The 15,266-nt window shown below is 43.4% G+C and overlaps 1 protein-coding gene across 1 annotated transcript; it reads right to left on the reverse strand.

Annotated features, from left to right (window-relative positions):
- Window positions 1-282: 282 nt before the first annotated feature.
- On the reverse strand, window positions 283-10,161 carry pskh1 (protein serine kinase H1). Its single transcript, XM_076733969.1, has 4 exons — window positions 9,824-10,161; window positions 8,438-9,165; window positions 7,297-8,214; window positions 283-4,058 (listed from the first exon to the last, which is right to left on the reverse strand). Exons 2-4 carry the CDS (start codon window positions 8,504-8,506, stop codon window positions 3,741-3,743), a joined length of 1,305 nt encoding a protein of 434 aa, XP_076590084.1. The 5' UTR covers window positions 8,507-9,165; window positions 9,824-10,161; the 3' UTR covers window positions 283-3,740.
- Between the last annotated feature and the right edge of the window lie 5,105 nt (window positions 10,162-15,266).

A 15,266-nucleotide genomic window follows, 5' to 3' on the forward strand; every position in this document is an offset into this window, starting at 1 on the left:
GGCTCGGTTATTTTTCCAGTATGTGTTAAAACGTTCACAACAGCAACATACTTTAAAAGTCTGGGGTAGATCACAGCAAAATACTCAAATAAAGAAGAGAAGACCACACTGTAGCAAATGATTGACTCTGGGAGTAATCAGAAAAATGCGATGAACAGGCCCAATGGAGAGTAAGACTGCAATTGGAAAAACTAACAAAATTCATTGTAACTTAACGAAGTGCTTTTCCAGATAAAAGAGCAAAAAAGTCATATAATCGCAATCTTTTTTTTTTTTTTTTCTGAATCATTACGTTGTGCTACTTTTGGAGAATATTCAATCATCAAATATCACATTATTTTGACCAAGTTGGTGATAAATCATTTGCAATCAGTCATTTAAACATGGATATGATGATCAGACAAGCAGTTGCATTCATGATTCATTTCACTTTGTTTAAAGGTCAGAAAATTCACTTTACTGTAATAAAACCCATTAGCATTTCAGCTATATCACAATATTACAACAAACAAAATCCTTAGTCTAGTCTCATTTCAGATAATTGCTATCATATCAACAGCTCTGAGTAATGCAGTAGTCATAAAACCTTTTTATGGAAGGATGTGGACTATCCATTCAGCATGTATTGGACTGCACTGGACTACTTATGATTCAGACTGAAAAGGGCAAAATTAAGAAAGTGCGGAACATGAAGATAAAACCCTGACTCCAAAGAAGCTGGGATACTGTGTAAAACATCAAAAACAAAGATAAAAAAGCAAAAGCAAAATGCAATCATTTGCAAACTGTGTTCAGCCATGAAAGGTTTACCAAGAGTATATCATCCAATCATGTGTTCACAAAGTGGTGAACCTCTCTCCATCCTCGCTTGTGAACGACTGAGTCTTTCCAGGATGCTCCTTTCATACCCAATCATGATACTATCACCTGTTAGCAATCAACCTGTTTACCTGTGGAATGTTCCAAACAGGTGTTTCTGGAGCGTTCCACATCTTTCCCAGCCTTTAGTTGCTCCTGAACCAATGTGTTTGAAACATGTTGCTGCACAAGATTCAGAATAAACAGATATTTACAACATTAAATATATTGTCTTTGTGCTGTTTTCAGTCGAGTATGTTTCAAAAAGGATCAGCAAATGATCACAGTCTGTTATATCAATGTTTTACACAGCTTTTTTTGGAATCAGGGTTGTGTAAACCTTTTGTTCTTTTACTATCAATACTGTGGATTTGAGAAACTAGAGTTCATCTCTAAGCAAGCCTTCGGGAATGTATTCAGATTTAAGTGCATTTATAGACAAAAAGTAACCTTTCAAACTTCAGAAAACGTATGCATGAGGCTGCACGGCTGCATGTGCTCGGTTTTGAAATTCAGGATCTTTTCTAAATCATACATGCTAATGGTCATTTGATGCACCTCCACACGCTCCTCATTATTTTCAGTGGTTTCCTTCATCTTGGTCGTGAGTGTGGCGTACAAAATTAGGACAGCTGTTTCTCAGCAGGCTCCTCGCAACCTGCCTGAGAACTACTGCGCTATACAGCCAATGGAAACTGAGGAGGATGCTGACGTCCCCCCCTCTCCTTGTTAGCCTCAGCTCCACTAGCAGCATCATGCTCCTGGGATTTTCTCTCCATATTCTGTGCTAAATGGGCATCTGCTACTATTTTTGCCACTTTAACAAAGAATAAATTGACACTTTGACAACAAGAGGAAACCCCCTGAGCTACAGACGAGTGGGACAGAGGCTGGCTTGGAAAGATGGGTTGGGTTGCACCGCTAGTCATAAATCCATTAACATGTTTGCAAGTGAAGTCCTTCCTAAGTTATTAGTAACAACTTGCTCGTTTCAAACTAGCAATTTACTTTATGAGTTTGCACCATTAAAACTTGAAAAATGTCTACGCTCACACAGACTAAGTAAAGTGAATGGAAACAGGAAGTCAAAACTTCTAAAAATTGCAGTTTTAGGGGGCAAACAATATCTTAAACAGCCAGTCCTTTGTAAGTTTAGGTTTTACACTGTTTTACTTCATGTTTCAGTTAGTCGAATTTATGTCTTGTTGAGCGAGAGGGAAAGATCCGATTGTGCTGACCCAGCTACAATTCTGATGGTTATTGGTGAAGCATTTTGTCATTGAAGGTGTATTATGTAATTTTTGTGAAATGTAATTTTAAGTCTTCCAAGTTTTGATCAAGTGTTGGGGGGTCAAATGTTAGCAAGCTAATGCTAGCTTTGTCAGTGGGTTCAGCTGGCCGTGGAACAGGGTGTCGTAATTATTTAGCGACAACCAGTCTTGCTTTCGTCAAAGAAAATTATGACTAAATATCGTTACGAAAACGAGACGAGACACAATGTAAATGCTGGTCATGTGACCATAACTATAATTAAACATGTAATGCAATATTGTTGACGGATAAAAACAAGACTAAATGTGGTTTACAAAACAAAAACTCTAAAGCTAAAATGTCTCTTCATTTTCGTTGACTAAAACCAGACGAGATGAAATAACATTTTGTTTCTGTAGCGTGATAAAGGTTCGTTGACGACGATATTTTGTCATAATTTTCGTTGACGAAAGCAACACTAGTAACAACTCATTTCGTTGTAAGAAGTAGTTTACGTGGTGCAACCTGCTGTGATTCAGCGATGTGTAAATCCCCAGTTCGTGAACACTACATAGGCTAAGTGTGAACATACAAAAAGCTGGTGCAACCGGATACAGCTCTCCATAACAACGGGCTTTACCAACATTGTTGCACGCAGCATGTGCCACTCTCACTGTAACCAACACTGAAACTGTAAAACCACACGAGACCCTCAATGACCACATACCCAGATAAAGACAATGAATTATTACACACTGCTCTACAACACAGCGGGTACTTCATGAGTGAATCCTGGTCTATAAACATCATTGGGAGTGGGGGCTGTGGGGGCTGTGTGGCCTATTGTCTAATTCAACACATTTAAAATTGAATACACTGACACAAAACAGCTTCACAATCTTTTGACAGCTTTAGCACAACGATATCAACAGAGCAATAATGGCAAGATTGGATAAGCTTAGAACTGACTAATAAAAAATACGCCTTCATTTTGACCTCAAAGGATGTGGTTGTCATGTTTCCGCCACATCTTCAGACAAGGTCTGTACAACTAGTACAATAATAAATTCACAGCAATTTTTAATCAGGATTGAGGGAGGGGGATTTGTTGTCCCCTCCCTCTCTTCTTACAAACTTCAGTACCCAGAACTCTGTTCAACAGATCCTCGTGGAAGGTCATTATCCAGTGACCATTTGAATGGAGACTAATAATCATGTCAACAATAATAAATAAATATGTAGAGACACAGGGATCGAAAGAACAAAAGCAAAGGAGTGGAAGGCACCATCCTGCCAGAGAGAAAGTGAAGGGATGGATGGAGAGATGATGTAATCCTTGGAGCAAAACTTGACTCGTGTGTCCGTTTCTGCGCTCGTCAGGAGACACGCTGCCTTAGAAATTTAAAGATTACACTGTCTTCATGATCAACTGGCAGCAGTCAACTTTAATTCTACTTTTGCTGTATTTAGTCAAGTCATTGTCCTCTTTCATAAGGCAATGATTTGGGATTTAAAGCCATTTGGCCTCTAAAACTGGCAGCAAATTTGAATTGGAAAAGTTCAGCCACTATAGTGCAGTTTCCCCCAAAAGCATAAGGTCCGCTACAGCTGTAGGCGGTCACGGTCCCGTGTCAGCCGTTATACTGTTGCTGATATCGACGGTTCAGCTCACGCAGCTCTTTCTCTCGCACCCGCCGGGCTTTGTTGGATTTGGTGGAGCGGCTGGAGCGAGTGGACTGAGCCGACTTGGTGCTGTGGCAGCGCGAGGACGCCCGCTTCAGAAGATTCTGGGATATACAGCGCTGTAGGTTCTTCATGGAGGAGGAGGCGGCCATGCTGACGATCCAGGGGTGCTTAAGGGCCTGGCCGGCCGTGAGCCGCTCGCTGGGGTCCACTGTGAGAATCCGCTCCACAAAGTCTTTGGCCAGGTTGGACACGCTGGGCCACGGCTGGAGAGGAGAGACACGTTATAATTAACAAGCTGAGTGCACTGAAATTTGGATGTCAGAACTCTTTGCAGTGAAAACCAGCGGTTCACGAACTGAGGTGTGGGCACAGGTGGAACTACTATCATCAGTTAGTACTGGACTGCATAGACCACATTCACACGGCAGCCATTTTCCTCAAATGCTGTTATCAAAAAGATAATGTCGTACTGCTGTTTTACAGGTTGCAAGTTGTATTAACAGAAGGAATCTGACAGATTGCTATCGTTTCATCACTTCCTGGTTGATCAGCAACTGAGAAGAGAATGCACAGTGAAAATCTGGAGGGATGTTGGGTCATATTTCAAGGCCAAACAACATATTTGATAACTTACAGGTTACTGTTGGATAACAGCTAATATTAACATTCAGCTACTAACGTTACCATTTGATAGAGTTCCACAATACGATAGAAAAGCTATGAATTAATTTTGCAGTATCAATGTCAGAGGAAAATGGCCGTCTTGTGAATATGGACTATCAGAATAATTACTGAGAAAAGAAGCATCATTGATGTTATGAGTCCCACCTGTACTGTTTATGCTATGAAAAATCAAAATGTCTAAGCTGACGGATAAAAAAAACACAGAAGAATGAAGTGAAAGGACAGAATGAAGTAACGAAGGACCTACCACAGAAATAAAAAGAAGCCTAGCAGTGTCAAACTCTGCCTGTGCATAAACAGAGAACAATACACCCTGTAGAACTGAAGTCACTGTAAGAACTCAGTGAGGCACCAGCAGAGCTTTGTTCACTGGACACAAGAGGGCAGCAGAGCGACATGAAGCTGAGCATGTCCCATGTGGTGTGAGCACCAGCCTGCTCATGTGACCATGTCAAGCGTGTTCAACTCATAGTGCTTATGAATGGTCTTGGTCAGGAGATGGGGACTGAGTTTAATGTGATTGCTCGAATACATTCTGCTTGAAAAGACTTTGATTGTTTCAAAAAGATCTCACGTAAACTAAAGTTTATTTTAAAGCAAATCTCCACAACGGCTGTTGACTCACTTTCCGAGACATGGACTCTATTCAGTATTAGTGAGTCAAACTATCCCCGACCAGGACCGGAATCAGGAGTATCAACACAGCACGTCTTTCTGTGTGAGCGCATACGTGCGCGCACGCACACACAGACACACACAGACATGTGTGAGCTTAATTCTTTGACTGCAGCTGGAAAATGTGGACATTATTTACCACAGATGTAAAGACACGTGTCCCCTAGGGAGGTTTGTCCCACCTCAGCTCCACCTCTCATCTGCCCTCAGGAGCAGATTCTCTTCAGCTAAAGGTCACGGGCCTCTGAGGCTTCTTGTACTACAAGCAGATACAACTGCCCTTTCATGAAATGAGCTGTCCTCAGTTATGAATGTCTGAGTCATGTTCAAAGCCACTGTAAAATTCAGCAATAGTTTTTAAGATTATTTATATTATAATAATATTCTTTGAAAGCAACAGACAGGAAACGTTTGGATAAGAGAACAGAGTATAACACGTCACAGTTACACGGTGTGCATGATGCCCCAAACCCATTTCACCCACGTCACACCAGGAGAGGACTCGACTGCTTTGTGGAAGAAAAACACTGAATATTATTTTTGCCATTATTGATTTATCTGTCAGTTTTTTATGTTTAATCAAACCATCATATAGTCTATCAGTTATGAGAAAACAGAGAAAAACAGCCATCATGATTTCTCAGAGCTGAAGGTGTCGCCTTCAAATTGAGTTCAATGCACTCAATACACAGTGAAAACGAGGAGAATCCCTCATGAGAGGTTTCAAATGTTTGGGATTTCTGCATGAAATCTTGGTATTAAATAACTACTCAGTCATGCAAAATTACAGTTTCTTTTGAGTGGCTGATTGATTAATGGTTTCAGCTCTACAAATGGTCACAAACATTTTAAGTCTACAGTCATATATTAAGCTTGATGAAAGCAAGACAAGTGGTGGAGATGTGCCAGGAAACACAGCACCAACATTACATATGTTTATCAGGACTTAAAAACACCATCCTCAAAGAGTTGTTCTCTGCCACCGCAGCTCTCTAACGAACCCCCAGCACACTACCAGCCCGGCACCGAACAGCAGCCAGAGTTAGGCACCAGCTGGTGAACACAGTGGAGCTTTTAGCAGCTAAAGAGACAGATCTTCCACTCAGGAGCTGGTAGAGACCAAAACCAGAGCTAAAAAGAGTATTTACACATCAGCTGGATGTGTAAATAGGCAACTAGGTTTGCTAGCAAGGTCTTCATATCAACTTAAATGGCTAAAATAAGTCAGTGTTGTTGAACTCTTGGGTCCTCGTCTGTCCTCATGTTGACAGAGAATAAAGGCCACTCTGTTAACGCTCTCATGAGAAATTTTGCTCTTTTTTTTTTAAATTTAGTCACTCATGAGACAACTAAGACCACAATGTCTATTTGATAACTATATCATCCTAAAAATGCGTAATGGTTGACTCCAGCGCAAAGCTCCCTCACTCATTCCAAGGACGACGTGCCGGACACACCGAGCACTCATCCAGCACTTCTGCTGTACGATCTGCAGACCTCAGCTAATATACGTTCCCTGGAAGTGATTTCAATTATTAAATGAATCTGACATGACCTGAATGTATCTCACCTGTCGGGCACTTGAGAAGTTGAAAAATCTGGACACACTCCCAGAAAACTGACATAATTCAACCTCGTCAAAAATTACAGAACTGCTCTGCTATCATTTGGCCTGCAGTTGCATTAACCAGGGGTCCCTTTGTCAAGCTCACTGGCAACATCAACATCCCACTCTTTGAAACAAAGGAATGGACTACTCAGCATTCTTCTAACTAGATACACAGATAGAGCATAAATTATGTGCACGCATACACACATCTAGAGGGACGGACATATTGACTTAGAGAGAACAAATAAATGAGAGCGAGTGCGGCGAGGTAAAAGGAAAGGTGGAGGTTCATGAAGCAGACATGGTTGTGAACTGACAGATGAGGTGTGAGGACAGAAAAGGAAAGGTTTAGGTGTGTTAAGATGCGTGTGTGTGTGTGTGTGTGTGTGTGTGTGTGTGTCTCAGATAAAGCATGTCACCTCACGAGGAGAGCTCAACTTCCTGGAAATCTGTGACAGTCTCATGCGGTGTAAGGAATGTATTCCAAATATGGGTGAATTCTGCGTGTGTGTGTGTGTGTGTGAACTCCTCACCTCTCCAGAGAAGCTGTACTTCCCCTTGAGGATCTGCCGGTACAGCCTCATGCGGTTGTCGTCCTCAAAGGGCATGGTTCCGCTCAGCAGGATGTACGATATCACCCCCAGCGCCCACATGTCTACAGCGTTTGTGTAGGGCTTTCGCACCAGGATCTCCGGGGCGATGTACTCTGGCGTGCCACACGTGGTCTTCATCAGACACTCGTCCCCCTTCTTCCTGCTACTGGCCAAACCGAAGTCGGTGATGATGATCTTGGAGTCAGCTCCAGGGTGGTAGTAGAGCAGGTTCTCCGGCTTCAGGTCTCGGTGAGTGATCCCCAAAGTGTGGAGGTATTTGACGCCATCCAGCACCATCTGCAGCACTCGCGTGGCATCCCGCTCCGTGAAGGAGCCGCGGGCAATAATGCGGTCAAAGAGCTCTCCTCCAGTGGCCAGCTCCATCACCATGTAGACACGCTCTGCCGTCTCAAAGACCTCCATCAGCTGGATTATATTGGTATGACGGACGCGTCGCAGAACGCACAGCTCCGACTCGCACACCTCCCTCCCCTCCCGATAACGGGTCTCAATCATCTTGATGGCGTACGGCTGCCGCGTGCTCTTGTGTTCCACGCGAACGACCCGGCTAAAACTCCCACGGCCTATCAAAGCTTTGATGTCGTACTTGGCTGTGACCCGTGGGTCGAACTTGGCTCGATATTTCGCCACCTTCTTGCGCTGAGGGTCCGACAGTTCGGACGGGTCCTTAGGGGGCTGAGCAGAAGCAGTGGGAGTGGCAGCTTGGGCCTGACATGGGGAGGTGGATTCAGCCTTGTCACCTCCCCCTCCACCGGCGCCGCTCGTCTTGCTCCTTGTGCCATCCCCTCGTATGAAGTGCTTATAGATATCTGTCTGAGGAGGTTGGGGAGGATCGACCTGAAAAATGTGGGAAATAACAAAGATCTCAAACACGATATTAAATATTGATCAATAAAGAAAACAATCAATACTCGCAGCCCTAAGTTAATATCATGAATACTAATGGCGGTAGGAGTCTGCATGGAAGTAATGGTACTACTGCTGCTGTAGTGATCTGTAAAAGCATCTGTGGTGGTGACAATATAACTACCATTACTAGCAACAGCATTGTCCTACTGACCTTTTTGACCAGGTCCAACTGAACATCCCCTGGAGGCTCAGGGAGGACCTTACTGTTCCTGCACCCCATCACATCACATCACCTGGGGCCACTGCCCAGTCAGCCGCACAGGCCACCAGGAGACCTGCCTCATCACCGCAACAGCTGATTCAACACACTCAGGGCATCCAACATTCAGGCTGTACCCAGACAGAGGGCTCATGAAAAAAGCTGATTACACCCACTCGGGTCCCGATAAGCTGGCATCAGCAGTCACAGTCCATGAATACACCTGATACATCCAATTAAGTCCGCCTTAAGAAGCCCAGGAGTTCATGAATATACTTTGGGCGACCACGCTGTCTGTGTTGGCTCCATCAGCAGGTCAGTTGTCTTTTTGTTAAGTCTTTAATGGGCCCGTGATGGTGGGTCTCGCACGCACAGCCTGGCTGCACAGTGGGCTGGTAGGGGGGTACCTAAAGGCCCTTGAAGAACCTACCAGGGCCCCATCTCAGATGACGTGATATCTTGAAAGTCTGAGAGAAAATGAGTTAGTATGAGGGCTCACAACACAAAAAAAGATTGATCAGGGCAGGAGAGGGAGAGATTCAGGCAGAACTTCCACAGAAAAAAACATCAGCAACTCTGCCTCCATCCATTGGGAGAAGCTGCAATGTCAGCTGCGGTCTTGCCGCAGATAAAGCAGCCCCCCTGGAGAATCGCAGGCTGGAGAGCGGCAGAGGGAAGCTCTGAAACAGAGAACAGACAGAAAAATGAGTGATTACGGTGAGGCTCAGCGAGCACACGGGCACTGAGTGTGAGTGTGTGCTGACATGACAGAGGCAGCTTTAGCATTTAGGCCAATCAGTGACTGAACAGACTGATCACTTCAGCACTAAAGTTACACACCATGTTTGTGGAGAAGTTGCGTGATGAGGCCATATTGTAGAAGATTCCTGCCAAAGTGTGATTACAGCGATCCAGACGTGTTGAAATGGCCAAGAGAACAAGAAGGAGCTTTGCCATTGGAAGAAGTAGCTGCACTGTCACAGATGGTCACTTTTATCCCAATATCAAATGTTGGTAGTCTGCTTGATAAATTGTTTTAAGTTCTCAGAACCCAACTTACTTTACTTTCTCACTTCCAACAGGAAATGAAGTGGAAACATCCCTGAAAACTAAGTTGAAAGTGAAGAAAAGTGAACTTCTATCACAAATGTATAGTGCAACTAAAGTTTAGTGAAGACTCAAAAATGGCCAGGCCCTACTCATGTCAGTGTTTTTTCTTCAGCCAAAAACACTCTTGACAGTTATTTATCGGCAACACTGGGTAACACCAGGACAGTGTGTAAAAACTTTGAGAAATAAGGGCGACATTACAGGTGTGAAAGTGACTTACAGGCTCACCTCATTACTTATCCGACAGGGCGAAGTGTAACAGCATGCTAACTAGCCTGCTAGCAGCAGGGCAGGACTCCCAGCTTTGCCAAATCCAGCCTCCTCACCCCACTCTCACTCAGCTGGGCTCTCCATTTTCACCTCGTACTTTCCCAACTTTATTCCCGATGACAAACAAGTCAAATCCGTCACTTCCTCTGTTCGCGACATTTTGGGTCAATTCCGAAGTTTCATGGTTAGTTTTGGAGACGAAGGGACAGCACAAAACCATGCAAAGTTCCCCTGTTGGTTGCTTTTCTGGACGGTGTTTTTCGACCAGGACCACCTTCCCACAGCCAGACACAAGTGAAAAGAGATATAATGTTATGCAGGGGTTCCGGTTTACGTTTTCAAAATAAAACGCTTGTGAATTCTTCACAGCAGTTCATGTGGCAGTAACCGAAACAATTGAGGTTGAATTTTTCTCCAGAATCGTCTGTTTAAGTTACTTAAGTTACTTGAGCTGTGTATGTTTGACTAAAAGCAGATCAAATGTGTCAGATGTATCATCATTGAGGATACATACTTTAAATGGAAAGTCATAATAGTGAGAAGCATTCATGTCCAGCATTCCCATGTTGTTTGGGTTATCTCGCATGCTAAGTCTATGAAAGAGTAACATTGAGCATTGAGGTGGCTGACTTACCTGCCCGCACAAAACAGGTGACTTTCTGATTGATTGCGTGATTGGCTCCAGGAAGGCCCAGTACTGCTGTGTATCAACTGGTTTGTACTAGACCACTGGCATTTCTGTTTATTTGTATAGGAATATGCAGCATTTAAGCATATTGAATGACATTATACCAAGTGGTGGGTCCTGCTTTATTGTGCAGTTTTCAGGTTGGGTGATAAATACCTCCATTCACATGACAGGAAGGGGAAGGAATGAAAGCCTACTTGGGAGCCATCTGTGGTCCACGGCCCTCAGTCATAAGCAAATTACCCAACATTATTTATCATCAGACTTTATCCAATATGCATTTTCTTAGCGTTGTGAGGAAAATTATAGAAATGGCGAAATTTAGCTGGTAAGTCACAATAAACATATATTTGTGTTTTCCATTTTCTGCTTGTTATTCCCTTATTTTGAAGAGCTAATCCTTTAACTTCCTTTGTTCTTCTATCTGTCTCTGGCTAGCGTGACGGAGCGCCCCTTCCACCCAACTTCTTTTGTAGAGACGGGAAGACCTCCCTCGGTTTATTTCGACCCCAGTAACTCTTCACCGTCACTTCCTGGATCCAGAGAGCAATCCCGCTGTCAAAGTGCTGACTTCTCTCTTTGAAAAGCTCTGGAATGGCTGGGGGGCACTTTTCCAGCCAAAGCTCACGTTCAGGTTAGACTAGTTACATATAGTGACTCTTGTCTGACCCTCATTTGATATGATCGTGCCTTAAGTAAGAACATCTGAGAGAATTTGTGATGTTAAGCAGAGTTCTTCATCTCTCCACAGACATCTGAGCAAAATATGAACGATATGGAGCTGTAATAACATGAAAGTTATAGGTCAAAGTTAACTTAGCTATTCCTTTATGTGGTGGGGTCTCACTGGGACACCCTCAGGGACCCCTGGTGGTCTACTGACCTTTCTTGGGATCAACTAAACCACTTAATTCACAGCAGACATGCAGAGGGATCAGTTTTCTGTAATTCCTATACACAGTAAAGCCAACTTAGATTCACCACCAAGCCACTTCACTTTGCCTCTGGTCTAAAAACAACATATATACAGAACTCAACCATATTTTTCTCCATGTGTTTCACAGTGCATGCAATTGTGCGCATGCACATGTTTTCATTTTGAGCAATCCTTCAAGTGGTTCAAATCTGTATTTTGATTTGCAGAGGAGGGCAGAGAAGGAAAATGCAGTTCAGTCGTAGTTCCTGCAGCAGGGGCAGCTCACAGCATACTGATGTTTGGATGTCTTACAGGGCATCTCCACATGGTGTCACTATACACATAAAAGTCACTTTCAAGGCCATCTCAAAATGTACTTTTGAGTCTTTTTATTAGGCTAGCTGTTCCTTCATATCCCAGCACTCATGCCTCTACCGTGCTTGTAAAACAGCCTGGGATGAGTAGCATTGAGTTTCACTCTGCTTGTTCATGAGTAAGGTAATAAAGAATGCATGGCTTTGACTTCAATATTGATGTGATAGAGTGTACTGGACGCACTGTACACTGACCGTGACTTCTACAGCCTGCACAGGACGCAGCAGAGTTTTGTGGAGTAGCAGTAAAAGTGGGGAATTAGTAAGAACAAGACAAATGTTCCAGAAAGAGAGTCAGAGAGACATAAAATTCATCTTATGATGCCAATAAAGCTCCTTGAATTGGATTTAGGGAGCGAAAATGAGTGGGGGAGGGGGATGGGGGTGACAGAGGAAGACAACGGATGACAGATGGTGGGTACGAGACAGAAATATAGGGAGAAAGGAAGGGAGGGAGGATGAAGCAGCAGAGAGATGAAGCAGCAGAGAGTAATCAAAATGGAAAGAGGGAGATAGAGAGAGAGATAGGGGAGGAAAGGAAGACAGAATGCAGCCAGGAAGGAGGGACATAAAGAAAGAGGAAAGACAAAGAGAGATGATAAAAGCAAAGAAACAGAGTCTCTGAGGGCCAGTGTTGCCCGGCCAGCTCTATCTGCAGTGCAGCTCAGGTCAGGGCCTCTCCGGCTCTGCGACTACATCGTCATCCTCGTGATTGATCACCGGTTTGTCGCACTCTGATTAAGATGCTTTGTCTGAGCGCTCCTCTTCTGTTGACACTTGTGCGTATTCCTCTGCGTCGCAACTCTCCGTTTTTTCCCCTCCATCTCTCTCTCCATTTCCGCTCACGCTGTCCCTGCCGCTCCCTATCTTTCTCCCCTTTCCCACCCCCAAAGGTCAATATCGTCTATTAGATCTAAATCTGCTGACTGCTGTATTATTTATCCATACAGAGGAAGAGGAGCTGCTCTATTAAAAGCTCAATTGACTCCATCTGTGTCTCCAGCTCCATTAATATCCCCAGGACGGTTCCCTCATCATTTGTGTGTGTGTGTGTGTGTTTGTGCCAGCATGTGCCATGTGTTTCTGTGTATTTGTGAAAACGCTACAGAGGATGAGTAAGCGAGTGAGTGAGGGTTTACGGTGAGTGGACAAGTGTGTGTGTGTGTGTGTGTGTGTGTGTGTGTGTGTGTGTGTTTACAAGTGGTCCGCTGCACTGGGAAAAGAGCAGAAACTTTAGAAAATGACATCCTCTGTCAGATATGATTCTTGTTGGAGGATATTGCTATTTCTGCCCCCCCACCCCCAGAGAATCAGGGGTAGAAGGAGAGATAAAGACAAAACCACTGCTGCATGCCATCAGTGCAATCAGGTCATAGTAAACTCACTATTGATTACCACAGGCGGATAATTCCCTGAAGTAAGATTGTATGTCTGACACCACAGGAGATAAAAATACCATAAAATACAACATGCTCGTTGTATGAGTGTTATTGAAACCCTCAGGCAAGCTATTAGTTTCCAGGGGAATATTATGAGAACATTACAGTGATTTTTCTATTTCTATTCTTGCCAGAAGGTGCAGTTTCCACGTGGCAGGTGTCGTTGAGACTGTAGAATTTCATTGGGTCCCTGTTGAGCCGTGCACGTCTGGAACACCTGTGGTACTAACTTTTATAGTGCAGCTGATGTCCACAAGTTACTGCTCCTGCTGCGTCAAATTTTTTTAGTGCACCTCTGGAGGTTTCTCAAAATCTCCATTTCACCACGTGTCCTTTAAATGCAAGTTGAAGGTGCTCACAGCTGGAGAGCCCCTGACTTGCTAGTTCTAGTTATCGAGTTCATTGAAGGAGGCTGATAGAGAGGGTATTTCACAGCCTAATGCCATGTAAAAATACAATATACTTGCACTTGACAAGACAGATTTTTTTGGCTGCTTGGTGGCAGCAGAACAAGTTGTAAACACAAAATTGACACAATGTCTGCTAATTGAGTTAATAAGGTGGATGTTGGATGTGTAAACAGTTGCCTATTTACACATCCAGGAGATATAGAGCAGCATTATCTGTCATTTGGAGCTTTGTGTCTGGCCATCTGATAAATGTAATTCCAATATTCACTCCACTTTTAGCTTTCTACCAACTCCAGAGGGAAATGTGTGACTCTTTAGCAGCTAAGAGCTCCATTATGTTCTCTAGCTGTTTGGCTCTGGGTAGGTAGCTAGTGTACAGTGACTTTTTTATTCCTTTTTTTTTTTTGCTGAAACCAAGTTCCTGCTGTGGCTGAAACAATGCTGATGAAATCAATGAGAGTGAACCAAGAGCGTAAAGCAGGCTTCTCCAAACTATTCCACAAAGGGCAGAGTGGCTGAAGGTTTTCTTTCCAACCAAGCAGCAGCACGCCAGACTTAACTCATTTCATCAGCTGATCTCAGTCTTCAGAGAGCTGATTGGTCAGACTTCGTGCTCTTGATTGGTTGGAGGAAAAGCCTGCAGCCACATGGCCCTTTGTGGAATAGTTTGGAGATGCCTGGCGTAAAGTAATAGGCCAAAAAAAAAAAAAAAAGCATGAGGACAAAGACATCAAAAGTCTCCATAGAGAGGAAGGGAATCAGACTCAGGTGATAATTATCTCTGACATTCAATCTGCTGAATGCATCAGTGTTAAAAAGCTTTGCCTGCATGAAATAAAGTCAAAAGTTAGAGAAGTTTTCTGATTATGGACCAAAAAAAAAAAAAAAAATCCTAAAAAGGTCACACACACGCTACACCCTTGTCTTTGGTGTCTGTAACTAGTTGATATTATGGACACACTTCCTCATTCCTCAGAGTGTATTTAGATGATAGAGCCAGCCTGGTATAGATCTCAATATTTCTCCACCAGAATTTTAATCAGCATTTAGACTTTCAAGTTAGGACATAAAATGGAAAGATGACCTGGCTAAGGTCCTGACAGAGGTACAGTAGGTAGAAAGTCACCAACACATGAGAACAGATGATAGATAACAATAAACAGATAATAGAAAGACTGAGATACAAACCTAAAACTTTATGTCCGCAATATTAAAAAAAGGGGATGGGGAGAAGAGGCTGACAGGTAGACAGCAGGTAGATTGAGTTATAAGCTGACAGTTAAGATGGACTGAATGGCATACCAACAGAGTGTCAGCCAAACGTGGCGACAATGACAAATGCAACCAAGTTTGGACCAACTTCTGTCCAATCCAACAAGCGGAGGTGAGAAAGCACTATTTTAGATACCCTTAAGTAGAAGAAACAAGTTACTCCAGTGAAACTTACGGCACGATAAACCACTTTAGTAGAAGTGAATAAGAAACCACTCTGGTGATGAAGTACTTAAGAACTCCTTAGGCAGTGCAGTGTGGGTAGATGTTAATTCATTAGCTTTCAGCTTAGGAGACAGGAG

Source organism: Chaetodon auriga, chromosome 6 (assembly GCF_051107435.1).
Source record: "Chaetodon auriga isolate fChaAug3 chromosome 6, fChaAug3.hap1, whole genome shotgun sequence".
Classification (NCBI taxonomy): Eukaryota; Metazoa; Chordata; class Actinopteri; order Chaetodontiformes; family Chaetodontidae; genus Chaetodon; species Chaetodon auriga.

Excerpts from the sequence above, each read along its gene's own strand:
- pskh1 (XM_076733969.1), bottom strand. The coding sequence starts at position 8,506 with ATGGGGTGCAGGAACAGTAAGGTCCTCCCTGAGCCTCCAGGGGATGTT. Across the intron at positions 8,215-8,437 it reads AGTTGGACCTGGTCAAAAAG|GTCGATCCTCCCCAACCTCC; the intron begins GTCAGTAGGACA and ends CACATTTTTCAG. Across the intron at positions 4,059-7,296 it reads AGTACAGCTTCTCTGGAGAG|CCGTGGCCCAGCGTGTCCAA; the intron begins GTGAGGAGTTCA and ends TCTCCTCTCCAG.